General features: G+C 43.0%; 1 protein-coding gene across 1 annotated transcript; it reads right to left on the minus strand.

The window, feature by feature from the left end:
* Positions 1 to 8,453: 8,453 nt before the first annotated feature.
* On the minus strand, positions 8,454 to 10,068 carry LOC6494056 (gamma-butyrobetaine dioxygenase). The gene is made up of 2 exons (XM_001961035.4): positions 9,128 to 10,068; positions 8,454 to 9,002 (listed from the first exon to the last, which is right to left on the minus strand). The coding sequence occupies exons 1-2, from the start codon at positions 10,021 to 10,023 to the stop codon at positions 8,669 to 8,671; spliced, it is 1,230 nt and encodes a 409-aa protein (XP_001961071.1). The 5' UTR covers positions 10,024 to 10,068; the 3' UTR covers positions 8,454 to 8,668.
* Between the last annotated feature and the right edge of the window lie 12,229 nt (positions 10,069 to 22,297).

Raw genomic sequence — 22,297 nt, forward strand, 5'->3', positions numbered from 1 at the left:
CCCATTTAATATTTTTAAAATCTACAACAACCGAAATAATGAAGTCCTGACAATGCCCCGGCGCACCGAAGTGGTTGGGAGCCATGGGGGTCAGGTACGAGGTACGAGGTACGAGGAATACAAACAGAACTGTCGAAAAAAGGCAGTCAACATTTTACATAATCAAAATAATGACTCCGAGAGGTGGGGAGAGGACTCCGTCTAATCCAAGAAACGGGAACAACAATAACAAATACAAATAAAAGCAATGACAAAAGTAAATTTCCAGCAAAAATGCCAGCAAAGGTAAACGGGAAGCTTGGAGGCGCAACCAGCTACCGTTGCGGGCTAATCTCTCAAGTGGCAAATGCATTCAAATGAATGTCATGGATATTGGGGAGCCCATCCTGCTGCGACGGAGGGCATGAGAGAGGAACTGCTGATGCAGCAAGGACAGCGATTCAATGGCAAAAGGCTGCGGCATCCCAAGCCTGCCAGGAGCTTAACACATGCACTTGAAATTTAATATCACAGCCGACGTCTCCATCGACTTAGCTGCATTTTATTATAGCATACTTTTCAGCTGCCTCCTCTTGGTCCTTTTATAGCCACCACTCCTGCCCCCCACTGTTGTGGCCCACAGCCGGCACCATAATCCCTCATATTTATTTTTGCAAAAATTATTTGCTTTGTCTGATTGCGGATTTGCAGCTGCAGCGTTTGCACAGTTACTTTGCAGCATCAGTGGCAGTATCCACCTCCATAGGGGCACTACGAGGTGAGCTCTCTCCGGCCGCCAGGATTCGGTTCAAGCTTCCAGTTTCCAGCTTCGAGCTACGAGGCAATGAATGAAAGTTCTTTATGGGCATTCGGGCCGAGCCGGGCACTCATTTAATATGAAAGCAAATTGCATAAAATCACACCTGCAAGCCAACTTAGCACTCGCACCACCCAGCCACCCAATGGCCCCTGGGTTGCCTGGCAGCCAATCCCTGATGCTTAGCAAAAAAAGGACGAAAGACCAGGGACCAGGACACGAGTCCAACTTGCCAAACTAAAGAAAGACAAAAACATTAAGAGAAAAAAGAGGTTTAGATCAAGGATATTATTATCTTTCTTAGTTTTTATTCCTAAGAAACATATTAAAAACTTATTTATTTTTTTAATAAAATAAATTTGAATATTTAAAAATTAATAGTTAATATTTAAAGCCTCTTTGTAATACATTTTTAAGAGTGTAAAGGATACGGCTCCGTACAAATATCGACTGCTTGGTCCTGGCGCAAACAACATGCTGCCCATCCGGCGAAGTGATGTCCCTGTCCGCTGGCCCTCCCTCTCTTCCTCCCCTCCTCCCTCTTGGGCAGTTGTAAAAACACGTTTATGGCCTCTGTCTCCTTTCAGAGTGTCTGTGCTGGTGGGTGGCTGTGTGGGTGTGTGGGTGTATTTGTCCACATCCCACATCTTGACTGCATGCCAAAAATACTGCCAACGAAACGGATCTGAACTCAACCGAACTGAACTGCAGTGCACTTCACTGTCACCTAGCGATTACACGGCAAAGGATGTGGCATTGCCGGCTCAAGGGCGAGTGGGTGGCAGTTGCAAGTTTACGATGTCTTCCACATACACACACAGTCTAAGGGGGAGTCTGGGGCATCGCAACTCACACAAATAAAGTCGCGTAATGGGCCTGTTACTAATTTTGTGGACATGTAAAAGTTGCATGCCACCTCCCCGCACAACCTTGCAACCAAATGCAGTAAAATGTCCGTCAAACTCAAATTGAAATACACAAAATGGCCAAATGTGTTTGTTAATAGAAGGCTACCGTTGTTAAGGGGCATCATGAGAACGGTGGCCGTAAAAAAGATACGACTTCTAAAATGAACAAATTAACATTAAGGCTTCCCCAAATTTGTACATTTCTTAAATAAAAGTACTACTTTCCAACAGAAAATCATGGCTTAGTTCTTCTTATTATTTAATTATTCTTAAAAAGCCTAAATAGTCATAGAACGAAGCGCTATCTGGCTTTAATCGCTTCTGAAGAGTTGGCAACATTTCCAAATCCTAACTGGCCACTAACTGGTCCTTTCTCTCTCATACTCCATTTGCCGTCTCTTTCGGTGTGGCAATACGAGTGCCGCAGTTGCATACGTTTAGGCGTTGGCTTTTTGGATGGCACTGTGTGTTTATGTAGCTGTCACGGCCACGCCTTGTCGCAGTTGGCACTTTGCAAAACGCCCACGTTGCAGTTGCAGTTGCAGCTGCAGCTGCAGTTGGCCTTCCAGGCATCTCGTTATGGTGTTGGTGGTGTCAACGCTTCGATTTTGCAGTTGTAGACAATAAATTTGTGCCCGCTCATTGTCAACTAAAATCAAAAACATAATTCAGAGTTGCCAGGACACGCACACGAGCGCCAGAGACCGCAATGTTATGCAATAAGTGTCTGTGTGTGTGTAGAGTCCTGGCATGAAATTAACACAAATGCCAAAACACCAGCAGCAGCAGGCAGCAGGAGCAGCAAGTGGGCGTGGCTGGTGGCCTAAGGACTCCGGACTCGGGGTTCCGGCCCACGGCCTTTGAAACCGGAGTGTATTTGCCATTGCATTTAATGCATTCGCCACTGCAGGAGCAGATGCATCAGAGGAGAACCACAAATCGGCAAATCCATCTCAACAGGCAGACGCCAATTCAGGCATACACTTGACCAGAGAAGCCCCCACATACACGCTACACTGAGAGAAAATATTATTTAATTTGGGGACTACAAAGATAAGACTATTTTAACTATAGAATAACTCTCTTCTTAAAGCTCCTTATACCTTTTATCTAGTAATTCCTATAATATATTAAAAATATATTATTTTTTAAAATTTATTCAAGTGCTATAACGATGCGGGGCAGTTCTAAATGACTTCCGGCATTCAACCGTGTTGTTTGTTTAAAGCAAATACCAAATGCCGATCGAAGAGCTGTCTTCCAATATCCAAACTGAGACTGAACCGAAGCCCACTACCGCCCCACTCAGGGCCACCACCCACTAACACACTAACGACCCACATGACAGCCACTAATCTGCACTTGTAGTGGCATTATATGGACATTTGTAATTTCCGGTCGATGCCATTTTTATAACCCCGTTCAGAACGCATAAAAGAAAATTTGCAACAATGGGGCTCACAACAATAAGCTGCTGACCAAGACAGGGGTAGAAGGATGGATTTGGGTTTTTGCTTTAAGGGTTCAAGGGTCTGTAGGGTCTGGAGGGGGGTTGACAACTTTTTGGGTCATACCAAAGGCGACAACTTCAGCTCGTTTTCTATTACCAAAAAAAAAAAAAAAAGAAAAAATGGCCAAAAAACCCACACACACTCCCTCCCAAAAATTCGATTCAGTTTACGAGCTCTCATAAAAACTTGAATTTTATTTCAAGTTGGCAAGAGTCAAAGCCAGAATGTGTTGGCGTCTAATGAGGCTAACCTTTCGGGGATGAGGGTTGAAGAGGAAAAAGGGTTGAATATTGACATTTCAGGATCCTAGGCAAACATGCCACATTTGCTTAGCTTGGGAAAATGTTTGGCTTATTACCTTATTAGGTTCATAAAGCCTTTTGAGTATTTAAAGGCAATTGCATGTGCTTATGAAATTATTGCCACAGTTTAGAACAGTGCAGCAGAGCACACCTGTGCTGGGCCGTAAAGCAATTAGCCAAATTGCTGGCTTTTGCCATTTTCCCCCCGAAATCTGTGGAATTTTCATTAAAAGTGGAAATTGAAGTCTACAAGTTTCGGTTGCCTGGAAAAACAATGAAGTTGCCAGCCATTAAACGAGCACGAAAATGAAAAGGAAATTTATAAAGAAACTTCTATAAATTATTAAATTTTAAATACTGAGTTTTGAATTCTGAGAAAAAATCTGATATAAAAGCCTCACATACGGGCTGTGTGTGCCAAAGTTCAATTAGAAGACAAAGGCCCCCTGGTTTTTTTTTTTGGGGTTTCGGGTCGAAGGTGTAATGACAAACAAGTTTGCTTCATTTGGCCCAGGTGGAAAAGTCAATACTGCGGCTTTTGTTGGGAAATATTAACTGTCTCCGGTTGCAGAGCCCAGGGCGCTCTTGGCTCTTGGCTCCTGGGTCCTAGGAGTCCTTGGAACGGAGCTCTGGACTAAAGGTAAACCTCAACTATTTGCATACAATTTGTAGAAAATAGAAAATAATCAAAGCAATGTGCAGCAAGGCATGAAGATAAAAGGAGGAAGCGGGGGCAGGAAGGGCATAAGGACCAAAAGCTACTTAGCAAACATCAACACCTGTTAAGGGTTACACTTGAGAACAAAGCTGCAAATTGGCTGGCGGTAAGTGCAGCTATAGCTTCTGGGGCAATACTCCTTCAATGGCCCCTTCGATACCCCTTCTGACCACAACGCCCTCTAATCAATTTAACAGACAGAGAGGGCCAGATGTGTGTGTGTGTGTGGGATGGGATGGGAGTGAAAGAGATGGAAGCAAAAGCCCGGACGTAGGAAATTTTGCTGACCGCAGGCAATGGAAATGTTCCGGGTCCTGATGATGCCATATTTACCGTTGGAACCGGGCCCTATGCCGGGTTCTGGTCCCGGCCCTGGTCCTAACTTCATTATGAGATTTGTGTAATTGTTAACCAATTTACCGTTACGTTTTGCATGCCACAAGCCGCAACAGCAATGTTGCCTCCTTTCGCTCTACCATCACGATAACACCCGTGATATATTGTCCAAATTATAATGCCGGAAATGTTATTAATTCAAAGCGTAACTCAATTCCTGGCACTAATTACAATGTTGTTGTTGTTGGTGGTGGTGCTGCTCCTCTTCCCAAAAAGGACGATGATGATAATGATGATGTGGATTGAGGATGAGGATGAGGATGCGGATGCGGATGATTATGATGAGAATGCCCTGCAGCCATTTGAATTTACATTAAGACCGATGCTTGCCTCGATTTCAGACATTTCCAAGTACTCGACCATCTTGGCCAAAACGCAGTTGGCCAAATTACACATCTAGCCAAGTATTTACATATTTTCTCCATTTACTATTTGGCCTGTCAGTGGCGGCAATTAAGCAAAGTGTTAAGGAAATTGGATACTTGTTTAGGACATTTTTAAAATATGTTTTAACATAGAAAAATGGGTTTCTGAGGGTTTCTTAAGAGAAATATGCATGAAATCGGATGGAAAATGATAAAGCTATAGCCATCGATTGTCCTCCCACCTATTTTGAGGGGGATCGATCCCCCCGAAAATTTCGAAAAAAATCTAAAAAATATTTTGTTCTTAGATTTTGATGCAGAATGATGGAATATTGATCTACAAACCTATAAAGGTATTTCGCTCAAGAATCGAATGGAAATTGGCAAAGATATAGCCATCGCTGGGAGCCATATTGTCCTCCCATGCATTTTGAAAGGGATCCCCTAGAAAATTTCGAAAAAAATCTAAAAAATATTTCGTTACTAGATTTTGATGCAGAATGATGGAAAATCGATCCGCAAATCGATTAAGGTATCCCGGTCAAGAATCGGATAAAAATTGGCAAAGATATAGCCATCGCTGATGGTCATATTGTCCACCCTTAAATTTGAAACCATTTTTGAAGGGGATCTCTCAGAAAATTTGTCTTGAAAGAATTTTTCCGATGATTTTAAAATAGTGTAGATTATCGCCATGAATTACAGATCTGGCCGCTTAAAATATTCCCATTTCTGTCGCCTGTCGCCCTTTTAACCTTTATTTTAGCCTAATTAAAAATGGCAAATGCTGACACTATTGCCTGTTATCCGTAAACTATTTGCATTGTTCAACGGAATGATTTTTCCCGTGATGACATCCAACTAATCCATTTCAGGGATTTGGCCCAGTTGTGTATAATAACCCCGATTCCAGAACCCCACCCACCCATCGCGATGACCTTTAATTGTTTGATGGCACACACGTAGTAACATTTCGTGGTTCAAAAACCACTTTCGCTTATTGGAAAGGATGCCCGGCCACAGGGGCGAAATGGGAATGTGGTGGTTTTATTGATCGGCGGAATGCTTTTAAGACACAAGCATAAAAATAATAATGATGCTGCGGCGTGGTGTCAAAGGGGTAGGCAGCTTGCACATAGAAATAAATATTTATATGGGCAACATCTATAAATTGAATGGCGAAAGGGGTAGTGAGGGCAGTAGGGGGATACTCAGGTGAGACTGTCAGGACTTATGGGCTTTGGAGCGCGCGCGAAAGCACGAGGCACGAAGCACGAAGCATGCTGGCACGGCAGCATTTCGAGGACCTGGACATTTTTACGATGTGATTTCACATAACCACAACAGACGTGCAGACAAACAAGTGGCAGGGGCAGGAGCAGAGACTATGGCAGGGTCTGTGGCAGAAGAAAGACGACATAAGTTGCAGACGCGCGTTGGTGATAAACTTTGAAATTGCCCGAAGAGATGGGAGGGAAGGCCGGCAATTTATTGCCCTCCAGCGGCATTGGAGAGCTCACATTCGCGGGGGAGCACAAACGGATTCTAATAAGCAAAATGCTCGCAATGTCCTGCAACGGAATCAAACGGAAAAGAACGGGAATTATGGGGCATTACCCACCCACATCCCATACACACATAAGCACACTCCACAAACCCCTTTCCTTTTATTTTTTTTTTTTTTTGATAGTCCTTTTCAGACGAAACTGACAATCATTTGTTTGTTGGGAAACCTATACTTTCGTATGGCATGATTTCGATGTCAGGCCAAGCATAACAAGGGCATTCATTTTCGAAGGAAACACAGAATGATGTCCTTCGCTGATTTTGCAAGTGTCAGCGCGAAGATGTCGCACTCGAGTTGATTTAATTCAATTCATGGACAGACAATGATTGCGTCAATTGCCGCATGTTTATCATCCTGACAGCCAGAAGCTTGGCTCTTGTCCTGGCCAGAGAGCATCCTTGGCATTGGCATCCAACACCCGAAAAACCGAAACCGGAAATTGTGGAAATTGTATGTAAGCGTATTAGTTTGGCAATTGTGCAACTGTCTCGGGAAACACCCCTTTTTCTGTGACATTCTCAAACCACTTTTTTTTTAGTTGCGGCTTGTTTACATAATAGCCACGGCGTCACACAATTTGTGTCCTGGCTGACCAGGCTGCCAATTAGGGCGGTGGCTTGTGCTTTCCTCGATGGCGGAATGGGGCGTTCATACATCACCCAGGGGTGCGATTCAGAGCAGGTTTTCAATTACACATTATGACTGTTGCAAGGTCTGCTTTCTGCCCCCAAAACTGCAGTAAAATTTCACTCCATCCCCGAAAACCCCGAAACCCACACACATTTCCAAGAAATTGGATTTGCTCCTTTGGCAACTTTTTCCTTCTTCCTTTTTGTTTTTGACATTTTCCGTTTGCATTTGGCTTGTTGGGTGTTTTTTTTTCCTCTTCATCCTGGCTTGGTTTTTTTATGTGTCCCCTCGCCTCTGCGTCCCGGCTCGTTGACTTTTATGAACTTATAAACAAGAGCCGGGGGCAACCCTTTCGGCCTGTTGCTGCCACAAGCTACTTCCAGTGCTTATTATGTGGATTATTAGAGGGATTTACTCGCTGCCATGTACAAATTCATGTGCTCCGACTTGGATTCCGGGGCTGCTCCTGCTGCTGCCGCTATGTTTTGGTGGCATCAATGACATAAATAAAAAGATTTCCAAAGGATTTGCCTGCGGGCAACCACCCAAGCCATCCGACACCCATCCCAAATACCCATCCAAATACACCCAAAACAATCCCAAAAGTGGCAGCGAGACAAACCGAAAGTTGGCTTTCTTTCCCGTAAAAATCTCGCTGCCACATTCGGTTGGATGTTGTCTAAGAAGGGTACTGAAGGTGTGTGTGGCAGTGTGATTTACACACAAGCCCAAGAGCTCTCCGGCAAGTCAGTGTTGAGTCTCGGCATTGCCATAAATTGATAACCAGCATCCCCCATCTCCGGCAAGCGCTCTTTGTTGACTCAGCCGGCCCCTGATAAGCAACTTTGATGTCCGGCGTAAACAATGACGTGTGCTGGACTTTCACTTTATGTGGCCTGTTTGGTTCGGAAAGGCTGTATAAGGTGTGTTAAGAGGCTAATGATACTCAGTATTTTAGTGAATAACAAATACTTTATATATTAGAACTATCAAGCCTAATAAATGGCAAAAATACTCGGCAGAAAAGTTTAGCTGAACCATCAGACAACCTGGAGCTACCTACCCATTTAAGATGTCTAAAACTCCCCACTTTAAAGCACTTTAATGAGCAAACCCAACTCATCAGCCAGATGTTCTGCTTTAATCGAAAACTAGTCATTAAAACAACATTTAATCTATCAAATGCTCCGAGTCCCGTGATCACACGTTTAACCCAATTAACCGGCATCAATTAGCATTGAAATATGTCAAAGACACGAATCCATTAAAATAGTATCTATTTATTGCAAAATGCCAATGAACATTTAATTTCACTTACAAAATAGATTGAAAAGTAAGGTAATAATTGGATTAAATCTATTTGTGGATATTTGTGGTGTCAATCAAGATGCTTTCGGCATTGATTGAGTTTGTGTTTGTTTTTAGCAGTCGACCAGTAATTAATCTGCCATCTATAATTTAGGGGCCAGACTGTGTCAAGGATGTGTGAGTTGTGGCAGGACGTTCGCCTGCCGCAGGACACGAAGCCGGGAATAGACAATGTCCCAGTCGATGAAGGCGCCCAGGATGTGGCGCACATTGCGGTCCGTGTCGTCGTATCCCGTGCGTCCGTGGACCAAGCGCAAATTGTTGAAAGTCAGCACGTCCCCGGGCGTGGTCTTGAAACTGCATGAGTGCTCCTGGGCCAACCGCACGAAGGTGGCCATCGCCTCGTACCACGGACGCACATGCTCTAGGGGTACGCTGAAGTGGCTGTCCCGCTGCGGAATGCTGTGGTTAATCCTGACACACCTTCCCTCGGCATCCAAGCTGCAAGGAATTTGGTTTTAGCACAATGTTAGCCGGGATTACGAAATCAGTTGCGTGTTAAGCCACGCCAGGAGGAAGTTCGCAGTCCTCCCACGATTGTATCTTAAAGAATCTTAAATACCCACTTGATCACAGGAGCACGCCAGATGTTGTGGAACTGCAGATCCCCGTCTCGTCCTATGTCCGCCCAGTCCACAGGAGTTTGGCTGAGGACCCGGAACTGCTCCGGATATCGTTCGCGCAGGATATCTGCCACGTAAAAGGCATCCGTTAGGAGATTGACGCCACCGGGGGAGGCCGACTGCTCCAGAGTGTGCAGAAGGGTGACGCCGGGCAGGTACTCGAAGTACGGCATGTCCGTGTGCAGGGGCAGGGGGGCGGCCAGGTAGGCGTAGTTACTGGCTCCGGGCTGGGCCCGGACGCTGAACTCATCGCCGTAAGTCGTGCGTCGCATGAAGCCGACGCGGTTACACAAATGCCGCAGGACATCCATCTGCAGTGGCGCCTCCTTGACAAGGGCCACCCCGAACACGGCCAGCTGGTGCAGCCACTTCTGCAGCTCGTAGTCATCGGTTAGTAGCTCCTGGTAGTTGAAAACACGCCGTATTTGCTCAAAATCGCGTCCGCTCCATAGCTGCTGTTCGGGGCGGTAAAAATCGCTCAGATAACGCTCGCGATTCGCTTTTGAAAAGTCGCGTTCCCGCAACCAGCTGTACGGATACTGGGAGAAGTGTCCATCTGACCACTCGATATACAGGACCTGCTGCTCCACATCCACCTCCTGACGCAGGACCCTGACACTGGTGTCCAGATTGTTCCATAACTGTGGCAGGCGACTCAAGGTCTGTGGCATGAAGCAGTCCTGGCAGAGGCAATTGTCGCGCAACCAAATATCCGGAAACTGCATATCCTGGCGTGTAGGATCTGGGACCTCTACTAAGCGGGGATGGTCCTGTTCCTCGGGGTGCACTTCCAACTGGCTGGCCAAGCTGGGAAATTCGCGACGATCCGCTTGAAACATTTTTAGCGACCAACGAGAACGTCTTCCGATTGCGGAATGATTTTCGATGGGGAAACCAACAAGCAGCAAACATCCTAAGGGGTACGTGGCTTTAAGTTAACTCAGATAGTTGATCGCGTGATGTTAAGAAGTCTGGCTACACGGGAAATAATTTTAGAGATTAATATAATATATTACTCCTAATTTAAAAATTTAATAATATATGTTCTTGCAAGCCGAAAAATATAAAAATATGATTAATCAGGGAAATGTTTCGGTTTATGTATTCATTTAAATTAAAGCATTAAGGTGAAGGATAAAAAAACAATGTTTTAATAAATACATACTTTTATTGTAAGAAATAATATAAAAAAAAACGAATTAAAAACTAAAATTAAATTTATTTATGCTAGAAATACATACTCTGAAATTAAAATAACCTTTATAAAGAACAGTAATAGAAATTCCCATAAAGCTTGTTAAAAATCTGTCAACAATACTAAATTGACTTTAAATATAAAAAAAAATTATTGACTTCAATCTTAAATGGTTTTTAAAGTGTAAAAATAGCCAGCCCAATTCTTATCAATCCTTTATTGAAGCATGCATATTGCCGTCGCAGCACTTTTGGCCTGCCGGCGACTGCCGATGCCGATGAGGTTTCTTTCCTCGCTGTAAGCTTCCGTCAGCGCCCTCAGCCCCGCCCACGACTGTGTGTAAAATTAAAAATGCAAAATTAATTTTTGCATAAAACTGCAAACGCCAGCAATTTTGCATAATTGTTTGTCAGTTGCAGTTGCAGCAGGGGGAGTCTTTCATATGGAGGAACAGTCCACCCACTTTCGTCACTCCCACTCTGGTAGGAAATGCCGTCAATCATTGTTAGGCGCATTGATCACTTCATTCGCAGAAAATATACACATATATGTATGAACAGAGCCCAGCCCCAACTGCATCATACCACACCAGTGCTGATTGCAACACGAATATCCTGCCCGGCAGCGGGAAAAATCATAAACAATAACCATTTCATGCCGAGGCGAAAGAATCGGCGGCGGCAACAACAGAATCTGGTAACCAGTATACGAGTATATGGCGCGATTTTTAATTATCACTTTCGCATTCGCATTTCAGTATTGTATGCGTCGAAAGCGACTCACTCACTCGTATCTATCCATCTATGGCTCTATGGGGCCCAGGGCCCTCTATCTCTTATTTGTTTCCATTTCCATTTCCATGGGAGGTGTGTGCCAGTGCCAGTACCAGTACCAGTACCAGTACCGGTGCCATTTGATATTCGAACAAAGAAAGTGAACCAAACAATCCATCGAATGCTCAGCTTTTAGCTCAGCCAGAGATTCTTTTTGCTCAGGAAAGGGTATTTTCAGTGGGGTATACTAGTAATAATATGAGAAAAGAGTCATTCCTTAGCTGAATGAAAGGCTTCCATTTTAAGGAAATAAAGTAGAAAAAATGTTAGAGTCAAAAATACATTTTTGTTTAAAATATACAAGCTGCCAAAATCTCTCTGCCAAAGAGCATCACAAATTCGTCTTAAAATTATACCTTTAGAAAACATTTAATGCATTTCTGTAAGCGAGTGTAGGAGGAGAAGAACTTTATTGTTTTCAATTAAAAACACTCACAGCCCATTCAGCTAACGAATCCATTCGCTCGACAGTTTCCAGGCTCAGGGCTCAGGGCTTTCGGCTGCTGGCTTCTGTCGCCATAGGCTTGAAAAGGCAGCGCGATGTGACACAATTGCAGATGCAAGTGAAATGTAATGAGGCGTAATGAAAATGCATTCAAGTGACAGTTTTTACCCACTCCCTGAACCTGAGAACATCCCACCTGCACTTAACAATAATCAGTAACAACAATAGTGACAAATATCGATGAAGGCGGAGCCAGGGCCTGAGTAATGAGTTGCCAAACAAAAAAGGAGTTCTCTACAAATACGATGATTTAAAGGGGATTAAGAGTGTTTTTATATCGGAAAAGCGATCAAAACAAACCGCAAATTACACTGTGCGACAAAAAAAAAAAAACGAAATACACTTGGGAAACGAGATAGTGTAGGTTGTTAATCTGGTCGAAGAGAACTCTAAAATATTTTTTTTATATTTTTGGAACCCTCCAATTTTTTTTTATTTAAAAATAACCGTTTTTCGGGACTTTTTTGCGCTTAAAAATTCCTGAACGCGTTTTTTTCAACCGATTTCAAAATTTTCGGTGTTTTTCAATAGTTAAATGTTGTAGCTTTTGAAAAAAAAATATATCTTCGATTTTGTTGAACAAAAAGGACAACATTTTTACACCTGAAACTAAAGTTTTCGACTTTTATTCGTGTTTTTCGGATTTTGATGCCAGTTTTTCGGTAAAACTTACTAAAATTCTGTCATGTTTGCCACATATCAATGTTGTCTTATTCATTTTGAATAAAACGAGACAAATTTCATCAAAAAATAATGAAAATTGGTGAAGTTATTACGCTTTTCCCAAAAAAAGTCAACTCAACCTAGCGGGCGCTTCGGAGGAACAATGTGTATAAAAATAAGAGTATATTGCTTTCTTCTGACAAAAAGTTTGTCATTTATGCCACATATTAATATTGTCTCAATAATACTGAATAGAACGAGACAAATTTCATCAAAAAATAATGAAAATTGTTGAAGTTATAACGCTTTTCCCTAAAAAAGTCAATAAAACCATGGGAGCACTATAAGAAGAAGAGCATATTCCTGACTTATACACACAGGTACTCCGGAGCGCACGCAAGGTTGAATTGACATTTTTTGGGAAAAGCGTTATAACTTCACCAATTTTCATTATTTTTTGATGAAATTTGTCTCGTTCTATTCAGTATTATTGAGACAATATTAATATGTGGCATAAATGACAAACTTTTTGTCAGAAGAAAGCAATATACTCTTATTTTTATACACATTGTTCCTCCGAAGCGCCCGCTAGGTTGAGTTGACTTTTTTTGGGAAAAGCGTTATAACTTCACCAATTTTCATTATTTTTTGATGAAATTTGTCTCTTTTTATTCAAAATGAATAAGACAACATTGATATGTGGCAAACATGACAGAATTTTAGTAAGTTTTACCGAAAAACTGGCATCAAAATCCGAAAAACACGAATAAAAGTCGAAAACTTTAGTTTCAGGTGTAAAAATGTTGTCCTTTTTGTTCAACAAAATCGAAGATATATTTTTTTTTCAAAAGCTACAACATTTAACTATTGAAAAACACCGAAAATTTTGAAATCGGTTGAAAAAAACGCGTTCAGGAATTTTTAAGCGCAAAAAAGTCCCGAAAAACGGTTTTTTTTAAATAAAAAAAAATTGGAGGGTTCCAAAAATATAAAAAAAATATTTTTGAGTTCTCTTCGACCAGATTAACAACCTACACTATCTCGTTTCACAAGTGTTTTTTCACTGTCGCACCGTGTTATGCAAACATCGCGCCGAACAATGAAAGTGCAACACTTACGAAAATTAAACTAAACCCACATCGACCGCAGGATAACATGCCAAACAAAACAATATCGAAACCGAAAATGGTTTATTATTTTCAGCGTGCCAAGTCAAATATCAAACAAATCATATTGAATGGTTGCCCGTTTTTACAGCAGTTTGTTTAAATCACTGAAATATTCATAAAACGGCGGGTGAGTGGGTGTGGGTGGGTGAGTGGGTGTTCAGGTGAGTTAACAGTTCCAGAAGTGGCCTCAACAATAGAGTCTAACTTTTCGGGCAACACAATGGGCGATGCTGTGATGCCTAATTAGCCTCATGGGCCGCACAGAAGTATATATTTTGTGGATTTCACATTTCAGTTTATTCCTGACAATGCCCAAAAAACGCATAATTAGGCAGAAGGCCGACTCTCGAGAATGGGCAGCAAATTGGTCCAGGAAGGCGTCCTGTTCGGGTATTGTGTTTCCTCGAGTGCTCAGCCGCGAAAATACCTCAAAAAATCACAAAGCCCAAAAAATGGAAAAGGCGGAAAAAGTGCAGTAAGTAGCCGAGGCACACTGTGGGACATATAAATAAATGTACCCACAAAATCCGTAAATATGATTAAGTGCCAAATTTATTTACAGCTCCCTGGTTGCCTTTAAAAACGGAGGGGAGGGATGGAACCAGGAAGGCGGGCGGCAGGACCCAAGGACCCAGGCAAGCAAAAAAACGCAGCCCCGTGGGCAGGCAAGCACAGCCGTAAGCTGACAGCCGTAAGCCGGAGTCATAGCCGGAGTCGGAATCACCACCTGCCGGATGTTGTTTGCTCAGGGAGTTGCTCAGTGTTGTTGTTGCTGCTGGTTCTGGCTCTGGTGTTGGCCAAAAAGGCGCTGCCGGCCAACTCGATTACAATTACGTGCGCTAATTGCACTTTAAACGCGTCCAACCTTGCCGTCAACCATCCGTCGTCGTCGTCGTCGTCGACGTCGTCCTTCTGCCCGCACAATTCTGTTTCACATTTTTATGGCATTTCCTTTGGCACAACTCACAACTAAACATACAACTATGAAGCTACATAAATTTGCAAACATGATGTCCTTGCTGGGCCAGGACTATTCCGGTCCTTGCATTGTAATAGCTACCAAGTCACCACTGCTCTGGCCGTAATTCAAAGTGACGCTAAAATTTGTTTAATACACACGAAAGTACTGTGGTAAGAAATAAGTAAATTAAGGCTTTTAAAACTTAATTAGTCTAAGAAATAATAAAATATTTTTTATAAATTTAATATCAATTATTATAATTTAAACCTTAACATTTGATTTAAAAACTAATCAATTGAAAACCCACTGTTGTAGAACGAGAAAAAATCTTCTTAGTTGGCAGCAAGTGGCCCTTATAATGGGCCAAGGCGTAAGTCCATGTCTGGCTGCCTGTTCACCTGGCTGACTTCCTGCCACGCCCCCTAAGCCACCGCCTTCACAGCCAACTCACCTGCTGCATGGCAGTCGGTGCTTTTGCTCATTTACACCTTTTATTACGTATGCGTGCGTCAGGGCCAAAAGCAAAGTTTGCAGTTTAGTTTGCCATTAACGTGGCCATAAGCGCTGGCCAACCTCTCAGCCACACTCGCACTCACACACGCATACACCTATTACCTGCTTGCTATTCATATGCAAATGGCGGCAGCAACGAGGTGTGCTTCGTGAGTTCTGGCTGGGGGCGAGTCTTGGCCACTTGAATGTGTGGTAACCAACCTGGCTAAATCAAAGTCGCTCATGGCTCAATGCATTGTAATTGTTTGCTTGTGTGAGTGTTGTCAAAACTGAAGTTCACTTTGCTGTCTTTCTTACAAAGAGGTATACAGTGAGAGAAAGTAGACGGAAGAGTGCTAGAGTAGACGGAAGGATATAAGGGATATCTATGGAAGTTGGAAACCTAAAACATTAAAGGATTTCTACCTTTTAATGGCCTTCTAATGGTTAATGGCTAACTAAACTAGTACTAATCGCAAGCTCAAGTATACACAATTATCTTGTAACTCACACTCATTTCTTTACAGTGTATTGAGCTTAGTGTGTGTGCCTGGGCAGGCTTGCGGGCAAAAGTTTTTTATGTGAAAAGTGCAAAGGAAAGTGCAGCCCTCATGCAAGGAGCACGTCATTCCCTGCCGCTGGTCTCAGCCCGCCACGCCCTTCTTCGCCCTTCGTCCCTCGTCCCTCGTCCTTTTGGGCCGTGGCCCTCCACTGTCACTGCATTTTAATTTACTGCATACCTTGAGGCGCCATTCGCCTGCGCTCGCATGTGGCAAGTGGCAAAGTCCAATGCACGCTCCACGAAGAAGCTGAAGTTGAAGCTGACTTGTTGCCTTCTTTTGCATACGAACATATACATACGTCCACCCTTCCCCATCCCTCCCCCCTTGTGTAAGCCCTTTCCTGTCCTGTAGATCCTGACAGATTCCACCCTTAGCCCGACTGGCAGGATGGCTGGCTGGCTGGCTTGCTGTGACAAAGTGGCGCTGCGTTTTGCATTTTACTGCAAATTAAAGGATTTCTTTTGCCTTCTCGAGTTGACAACTTAAGATACTTAGGCATAAAAAGCCTGTCATACACGTCTGCCCTCATGTGTGCGTAAAGAGAATTAAGTGCACTGCGCTTTGTTGAGAATCACTCGAAACAAAGCCACACGAAGCTGCGGGCCAGACCACCCACTCATCCCACACAACCGACCCTGCCAACCCCACTCATCCTTGCAATATTTTCCCCTTCATCCGACATGCGGGGTCGTCCTGTCAATCCTCCGCCTCATTTTCCGATTTCCTGCACCTTTCTCGCCTGCGTCCATTTTATTATTTTGCCTTGATTATTATTTTCCATTTGCACAAAATTAAAATGTACCATCGCCGCTGCCACAAACAACAAAAATATTTCGGGTGAAAATAGAAAGAAAAAAAATTGCAAGCTCCATTCAACCGCAAAACACAGAGAAGAGCTCTGGGACTGGAAGGGACTGTGTGGGACAGTGGGGGCTTCTGCATGAATAATGTGAAACTGAAAACTTTTCATCAAAAATCAGCCAAGGGCTAGAACTGGACGTGAAACAGGCACAACAGGCAGCCCCCGATGGGGTCGACGAGGGGATGGGTAGTGTCTCACTATCCGGCCTGTCTGAGTGTCCTGGCAGATATGGAAAAAAAAGAAGAAGGCGGAGGAGCAACTCTGACAGGACGCCATGAAAAGCTCGCTTTGGTGTGACAAATCAAAGACTAACACTGAGCGCTTTGGTTAGAACACAAAACGCACGCTCGGATGACTGGCAGTAGAAAGCGTGGAGCGTGAGAGGAACAGGAGGAAGGGGGAGGAGGGGCAGCAGTTGGGGTGATCGGCCAGGGAGGGAGGTCCTTTTGAAAGGCGCTGACAACTGCAGCTGGTTAGTGACAAACTTCAGCAGACAGAGTCGGGGTTTCTAAGGAAATCACAGCACTACACCACGATTTTTTTCATATTTTGAAGAGGGTTCACCAAAAAAATATTCGAAAAATTCTAAACACAAATCATGTTTTAAGATTTATATATAGATCTATTAGAAATCGATCTATAAAGCTTTCAATATTTTCCTCTTAAGGATTGAATGTTTTCTGTCCAAGATATATGATGACTTAGCAAGGGTTTTATTATAAAAGTCTTTATATCGAAACTCTGACATTTTTAAAAAGGTGATCACCCAGAAAATTTGTTTGGAGATTCAGATTTATAGAAAATAGATACAAATATATTAATGAAGATGTTAGCATATTATATCGAGGATTTAGAGAGAATAGGGAAAATAGTTTAAGATATTCTGCCAAAAAATCAGGTACTTTTTGGCCAACATTTCCAAATGTGTTTCCAAAAAATGATATTTTTGGATGAAGAATTATATAAAATTGATGTATAACTCTTTTTAAGTATTCTAATAAAGGGTCAAATATTTGTTGAATAGATATAGAGCCCGCAGGGAAACATATTATCAAAACATACGAATTGGTCGTAAAGAATTTAAATAGCTTTTAAAGTGAATCAACCAGAAATCTTGATAATTAATTATTAAGGTTGATAATTAATTAAGACCTTAATCATTAAAGTCTTCTGCTTTTTAGCAGATCCTTTGATAAATACTTCTAAATCTGTCCAAGATCATTTCTCTTCTCAAAAGAATCCGAAAGGGTACTCAAGTTTCCTTTGATTTATATGCAATATAAACCAAAAGAATATAATCAATATCATTGTTTTATTTATTATTATTCTATAATTTTTTTCACAATATTAATTAAAATGCAATGGCATCAACTTAACACAAACTGATTGATTCAAAGGATAAATTATTTGACCAAATGCCATAAATGCAATTCTTTGGTTTTGATTCGGACTTAATTGCTTTAGTGGATACCCGTGGGGATAGCCCAGGCAGACTGGATGAAACGAATTCCCCCCGAAAAGAGTTATTTCAATTTGCAGTGTTTAAAGATATTCGCTTCTTTTGATACTGCATTTTGCGAATAAAATACAACAGAAGGGCGCACTGCGCTGGGCTGCTATTTTTTGCTCTCTAATCAGAGCCAGCGCCTGCAAACAATGGTCGAGATATTCCCCGAAAAACCCCCCCTGTAGTCCACCCATACTGTATTCTGTTTCTGCATTTGTATCCTGCCTGGTATCCTGGATTGTAATGAAAAAAAAATAAATAAAAAAAAGGGGCAACACAACTCGTTGCTTGTTGCTTTTGGCATTGTTCTTGCTGTGGCGGAGCTTTACTTTTATGCACATGCAATTCTTTATATTTTTGCCATATATTTTGCTCTGCACAAATTTATTTGCGGCTGCAATTCCAATTCCCCGTCTCCCCGAGAGAATCCGAGGGAGGGGATTTGAGCTTGGGGTTGGGGTTGGGGTTTGGCGTTTGGGGTCTCTGGGCTTGGTTATTGTTGCGGCTGCAACTTTGGTTAATGCTCTGGTTACGTTCGGACTGAGTGCGGCTTAAAGTAAAATCCAGGATTTCAATTTGTCATTCGGTTTTAAAGTGTTTGACAGGAAGCAAAAGCAAAAGCCTCTTACCCCCAACCCCCAAGCCAAAAGGACTCCCAACCCCTAGCCAAATGACTGACTGTGTTAATTGTTTCTGTAAAGTTTTTAATAACTCCAGGCAGGCAGAAGGAAGGCAGGCAAGTGGCAAGCGGCAAGCGGCAAGCGGCAAGCGGCAGGCAGCAATCCCATCAGTCTCATTATTTATTTGTAATTTAATAAACAACAAGTTGATGGCTAGAGCACCCCCAACAGAGACCCCCATTTTCGACCTCCTATCAATTGCCGTTGGCTAAAAAGGCAGCCCAGCCCCAGCACAGCCATCGTCGTCGTCATCATCGTCATCGTCCTCTGCATCCTTCGACACGTTAACGGGTTTCCTGACTATTATTTGGCAGCAATTTATTTTATGTGAAAACTTTGTCAAGCTGGCTTCAAGATTTTTATGGCACGGCCGCAGGTTTTTCAAACTCAACTCCAAGGAAGCCGAAAAACCAGAGATCGCAGATCGCTGGAACTTTGGCCGCGGGCGGCGTCAGCTTGAATTTTATTGCCATCGTGCATATTTTAATGAGGCATTAAAGTCTCGATTCCCGGCACTCCACCCCACACACACTCCCTCATAATTTATGAGCAACTAAATATTTACAGGGGGGTGGTGGTGTTTGACTTAGCTGGGCCCAATGTTTGGCTGCGTTTGCCGTTTTTAACACTCGATTACTTTAAATGCCGGCCCCCGACCAAGTCCCCGCCACGTCAAGCATTTGACTTTGCCTGTCAATATTTGTTTTTGGCTTAACTAGCACTCACCCCCACACACACACCACACACACCACCCACTCACCCATACGCACACACTGTGGCACACAAAACGGGAAAGGACTGGCACCACCGAGGAAAGAATTCTCCATATCAGCATATTTTTACACAGAGAAACATAGTTATGGTTTTTAGTCTAAATATCAGAATAAGGATAATCCAATAATATCCTTTTCTCTCAGTGCCTATAGCTTGCAGTTCTGTTTGCCCAGTTTCTACTTCAGGCTCGTCCTGCCAACTTATGTAATGAGTATTTGGTTACACAAATCTTGGAGCTGACCCCAGAAACAGCAGCCACAGCACCAGCAGCATCACCAGCGACAGCAGCCCTTCTCAATTTTTTGGCCAGTTCGCTTATTGAATGAACGCTTAAATTACTAAGCAAATGACTCATTTATCAACTGCAGGCGACTTCCACCGGATTAGCATTTCCTGTCAGCAGTCCTTCTCGGAGAACGATGCTGGAGAATTTCATTAAACAGGATTCAAAGGACGAGTTGCTTAGAAACGCATAAATTATAAATGTTTGGCATTCGATAATAATTGGCCTTGCAGGCAGATTTTGAAGACATTTTATTTGGTAGCTATAAAAAGGGATATCTATAAGCCATGAGATAGGATATCTATTTAATATAAAGATATAAAGAATCTTATAAAGATTCTTGTTTAAAACGATGCAAGTTGCACTCCACTCTTCTCGTTAATATTTATGCGTTTAATATCCCTCAATTTACATTAGTTTTTGCAGCAAGTATGCTTTGTTCTAAAAAATTATACCAATTGTAATAAAAGGTAAAAAAAAAGTATACAGAAACGTGCCAGTGAAGCAGACACAATATGCAAATAATCTGCAAATTTATAGGCTTTCCCCTGGACTCGCCCAGAGTCCTGGCAGGAGCGAGGGCGGATGCGAATGCGAATGCGGATACAGCTGCGGCCCCGGGACTTAAGTCCTTGAATGGCATGCGGCTAAGCCAGCTTATTATCTTTTATGAACTCAACTTCTTTTTGATTGGTATAATGCCGCAGATTGCCTCGGAGGCGATGGGGCCTGTGGCCAAAATGATTGATGCATGTGCAGAGATGTCACATGGAAAACATGAGACCTGAAAACTTGACATTTCTCGAACGAGAGGAGAACAATTTTCGAAGTATTTTGTGGAAGGCGAGTGATGAGAAGAAATCCAACTCCTTAATAGGGGGCCTTCCATGTGTGGGTGTGTATTTGCTTCCTAGAAAATCCATTAAAACACTTGAGCCTGGCAGACGCGACGCAATGCTCTCCAGAAAGCGAAAAAAAACACACACACCCACACACAGAAGCCAGAATGCATTTCCGTTAATAGTGAGGGCTGCTTTGAAGGCTGACGGCGCGGCGGCCAAAAACACTTAGCCATGGTACTCGTTGTTACCCTTAAACCTTTAAAAAACCCTTCCATAGCAACATAAAATGTTATTGATATTGCAATTTTTAGCATTTTGTAATTGAGGCAGAAGTTAGCTCGCCTATCGCTGGGCCATCAATTGTCTGAGAAGGCGAGATCCCAGATACCGAGGCTCCTTCGGATAACTGTCTAAATGACACTTGAGCATGTGTTTAAACATGCCAAGCACTTGGCTCACTCGAACTATGCAACAAGCAATAGCAACAGCAACATCACAAGTAGCAACAGCAACAGGAACATCCAACGGGTTGACTGTCGCAGGCATCAAAGTTCAGGGGCCCCTGGAAGTACCAGGAGGGGTATTAGGTAGGTGTATCACCCGGCTGTCGATGCTCTGATAAGTCCTCCCCAGTACCCCCACTGATGTTCCATCTAGCTAGCTCTGTGAAGTTGCCCCCGGAACGCATCTTGTCTCGTCTCGAGAACGAAGGCGAGTGCCAATGTTGCCGATGTTGTTGGGTAAACTCATAATTGGAATTAATTATGCATTCGCACTTTGCGGCCAACTTTTCAAGTGGCTCTGGAGTGGTTAGCTGGAGTCAGTTGGCTGGTTGGACGGGGAGAAGGGTGAGGCGAGTGTGTGTGCTCCTTTAATTGTCCAACCCAAGGAGCGGAGGGTCCTAGGCGACAGAGCCGGATCTCGATCCAAGAAACTTGCGGCGTTTGGCAAGGGTTAAGTGCAAATTGCAGTTATCGTAAGTATTTCCTTCTAAACTTGGCTGGTTCTCTGATACCAAGATGTTGCCAAATCAGGCTCAGGCTTTAAATTTTTTTCAACACATCCTTTAGGCCAACTATCTATTACTCCATAACTTTGCTCGAATATACTCTAGCACGCTTTCCAGGATAAAGCTCACCTGGAACTGCTTCGGCATGACAGAGCATTCACATTTTGAATCCGAGCAACTGCGGGAGCATCCCCATTTAACAATTCTCGGCTAGAAGCCATTCTAATTTAAGTTAGCCCATTTATCTTATGGCTTTTCTCTTTGTGGCTTGTTTGCCAACCAAAAAAAAAAAAAAATAAAAAGGAAGCAAAGCAAAGCAAAACCCTACCCCTGAGAAGTCCAATTTGTTGCTCCTTTATGGCTACTTATATTCCATGTCCTGCCCACACCTGAGCCCAATAATTACTGTGTGCCCGCTCCTTGTGTGTCCTTCTGTTCCAGCCCCCATTGTCCTGCGTGCTGTGTCCTGTGTGCGTTTGCCTTGCGGATTTGCTCTTGTCTTGGTCTGGGTAAGCAGAACAAAAAAACTGAATGCATAAAGCCCGGCCGAAAAGATGTTGGGAATTAATTAAAATTTGACAGCTAATAAAACGCAATCACAATGGCTATTTTAGTTGCAAATTGCCAACAATTGTATGCTTCATTTCGCCTGTTCTCCTTGTTTTGACAAGCCATCGGAATCGACTCTCAAAGGACACTGCCAGCGAGAGACCCGCAGCCAAATGACAAAAGCCTGTCGCCAAACGCAAATCACAAATCGCACATTGCAAGTCCT

The sequence above is a fragment of the Drosophila ananassae genome, chromosome 3L (assembly GCF_017639315.1).
Source record: "Drosophila ananassae strain 14024-0371.13 chromosome 3L, ASM1763931v2, whole genome shotgun sequence".
NCBI classification, from domain to species: Eukaryota; Metazoa; Arthropoda; class Insecta; order Diptera; family Drosophilidae; genus Drosophila; species Drosophila ananassae.

Coding starts and splice junctions, on each gene's coding strand:
- LOC6494056 (XM_001961035.4), bottom strand. CDS start 10,023: ATGTTTCAAGCGGATCGTCGCGAATTTCCCAGCTTGGCCAGCCAGTTG. Junction 9,003..9,127: donor TGGCGTGCTCCTGTGATCAA/GTGGGTATTTAA, acceptor AATTCCTTGCAG/CTTGGATGCCGAGGGAAGGT.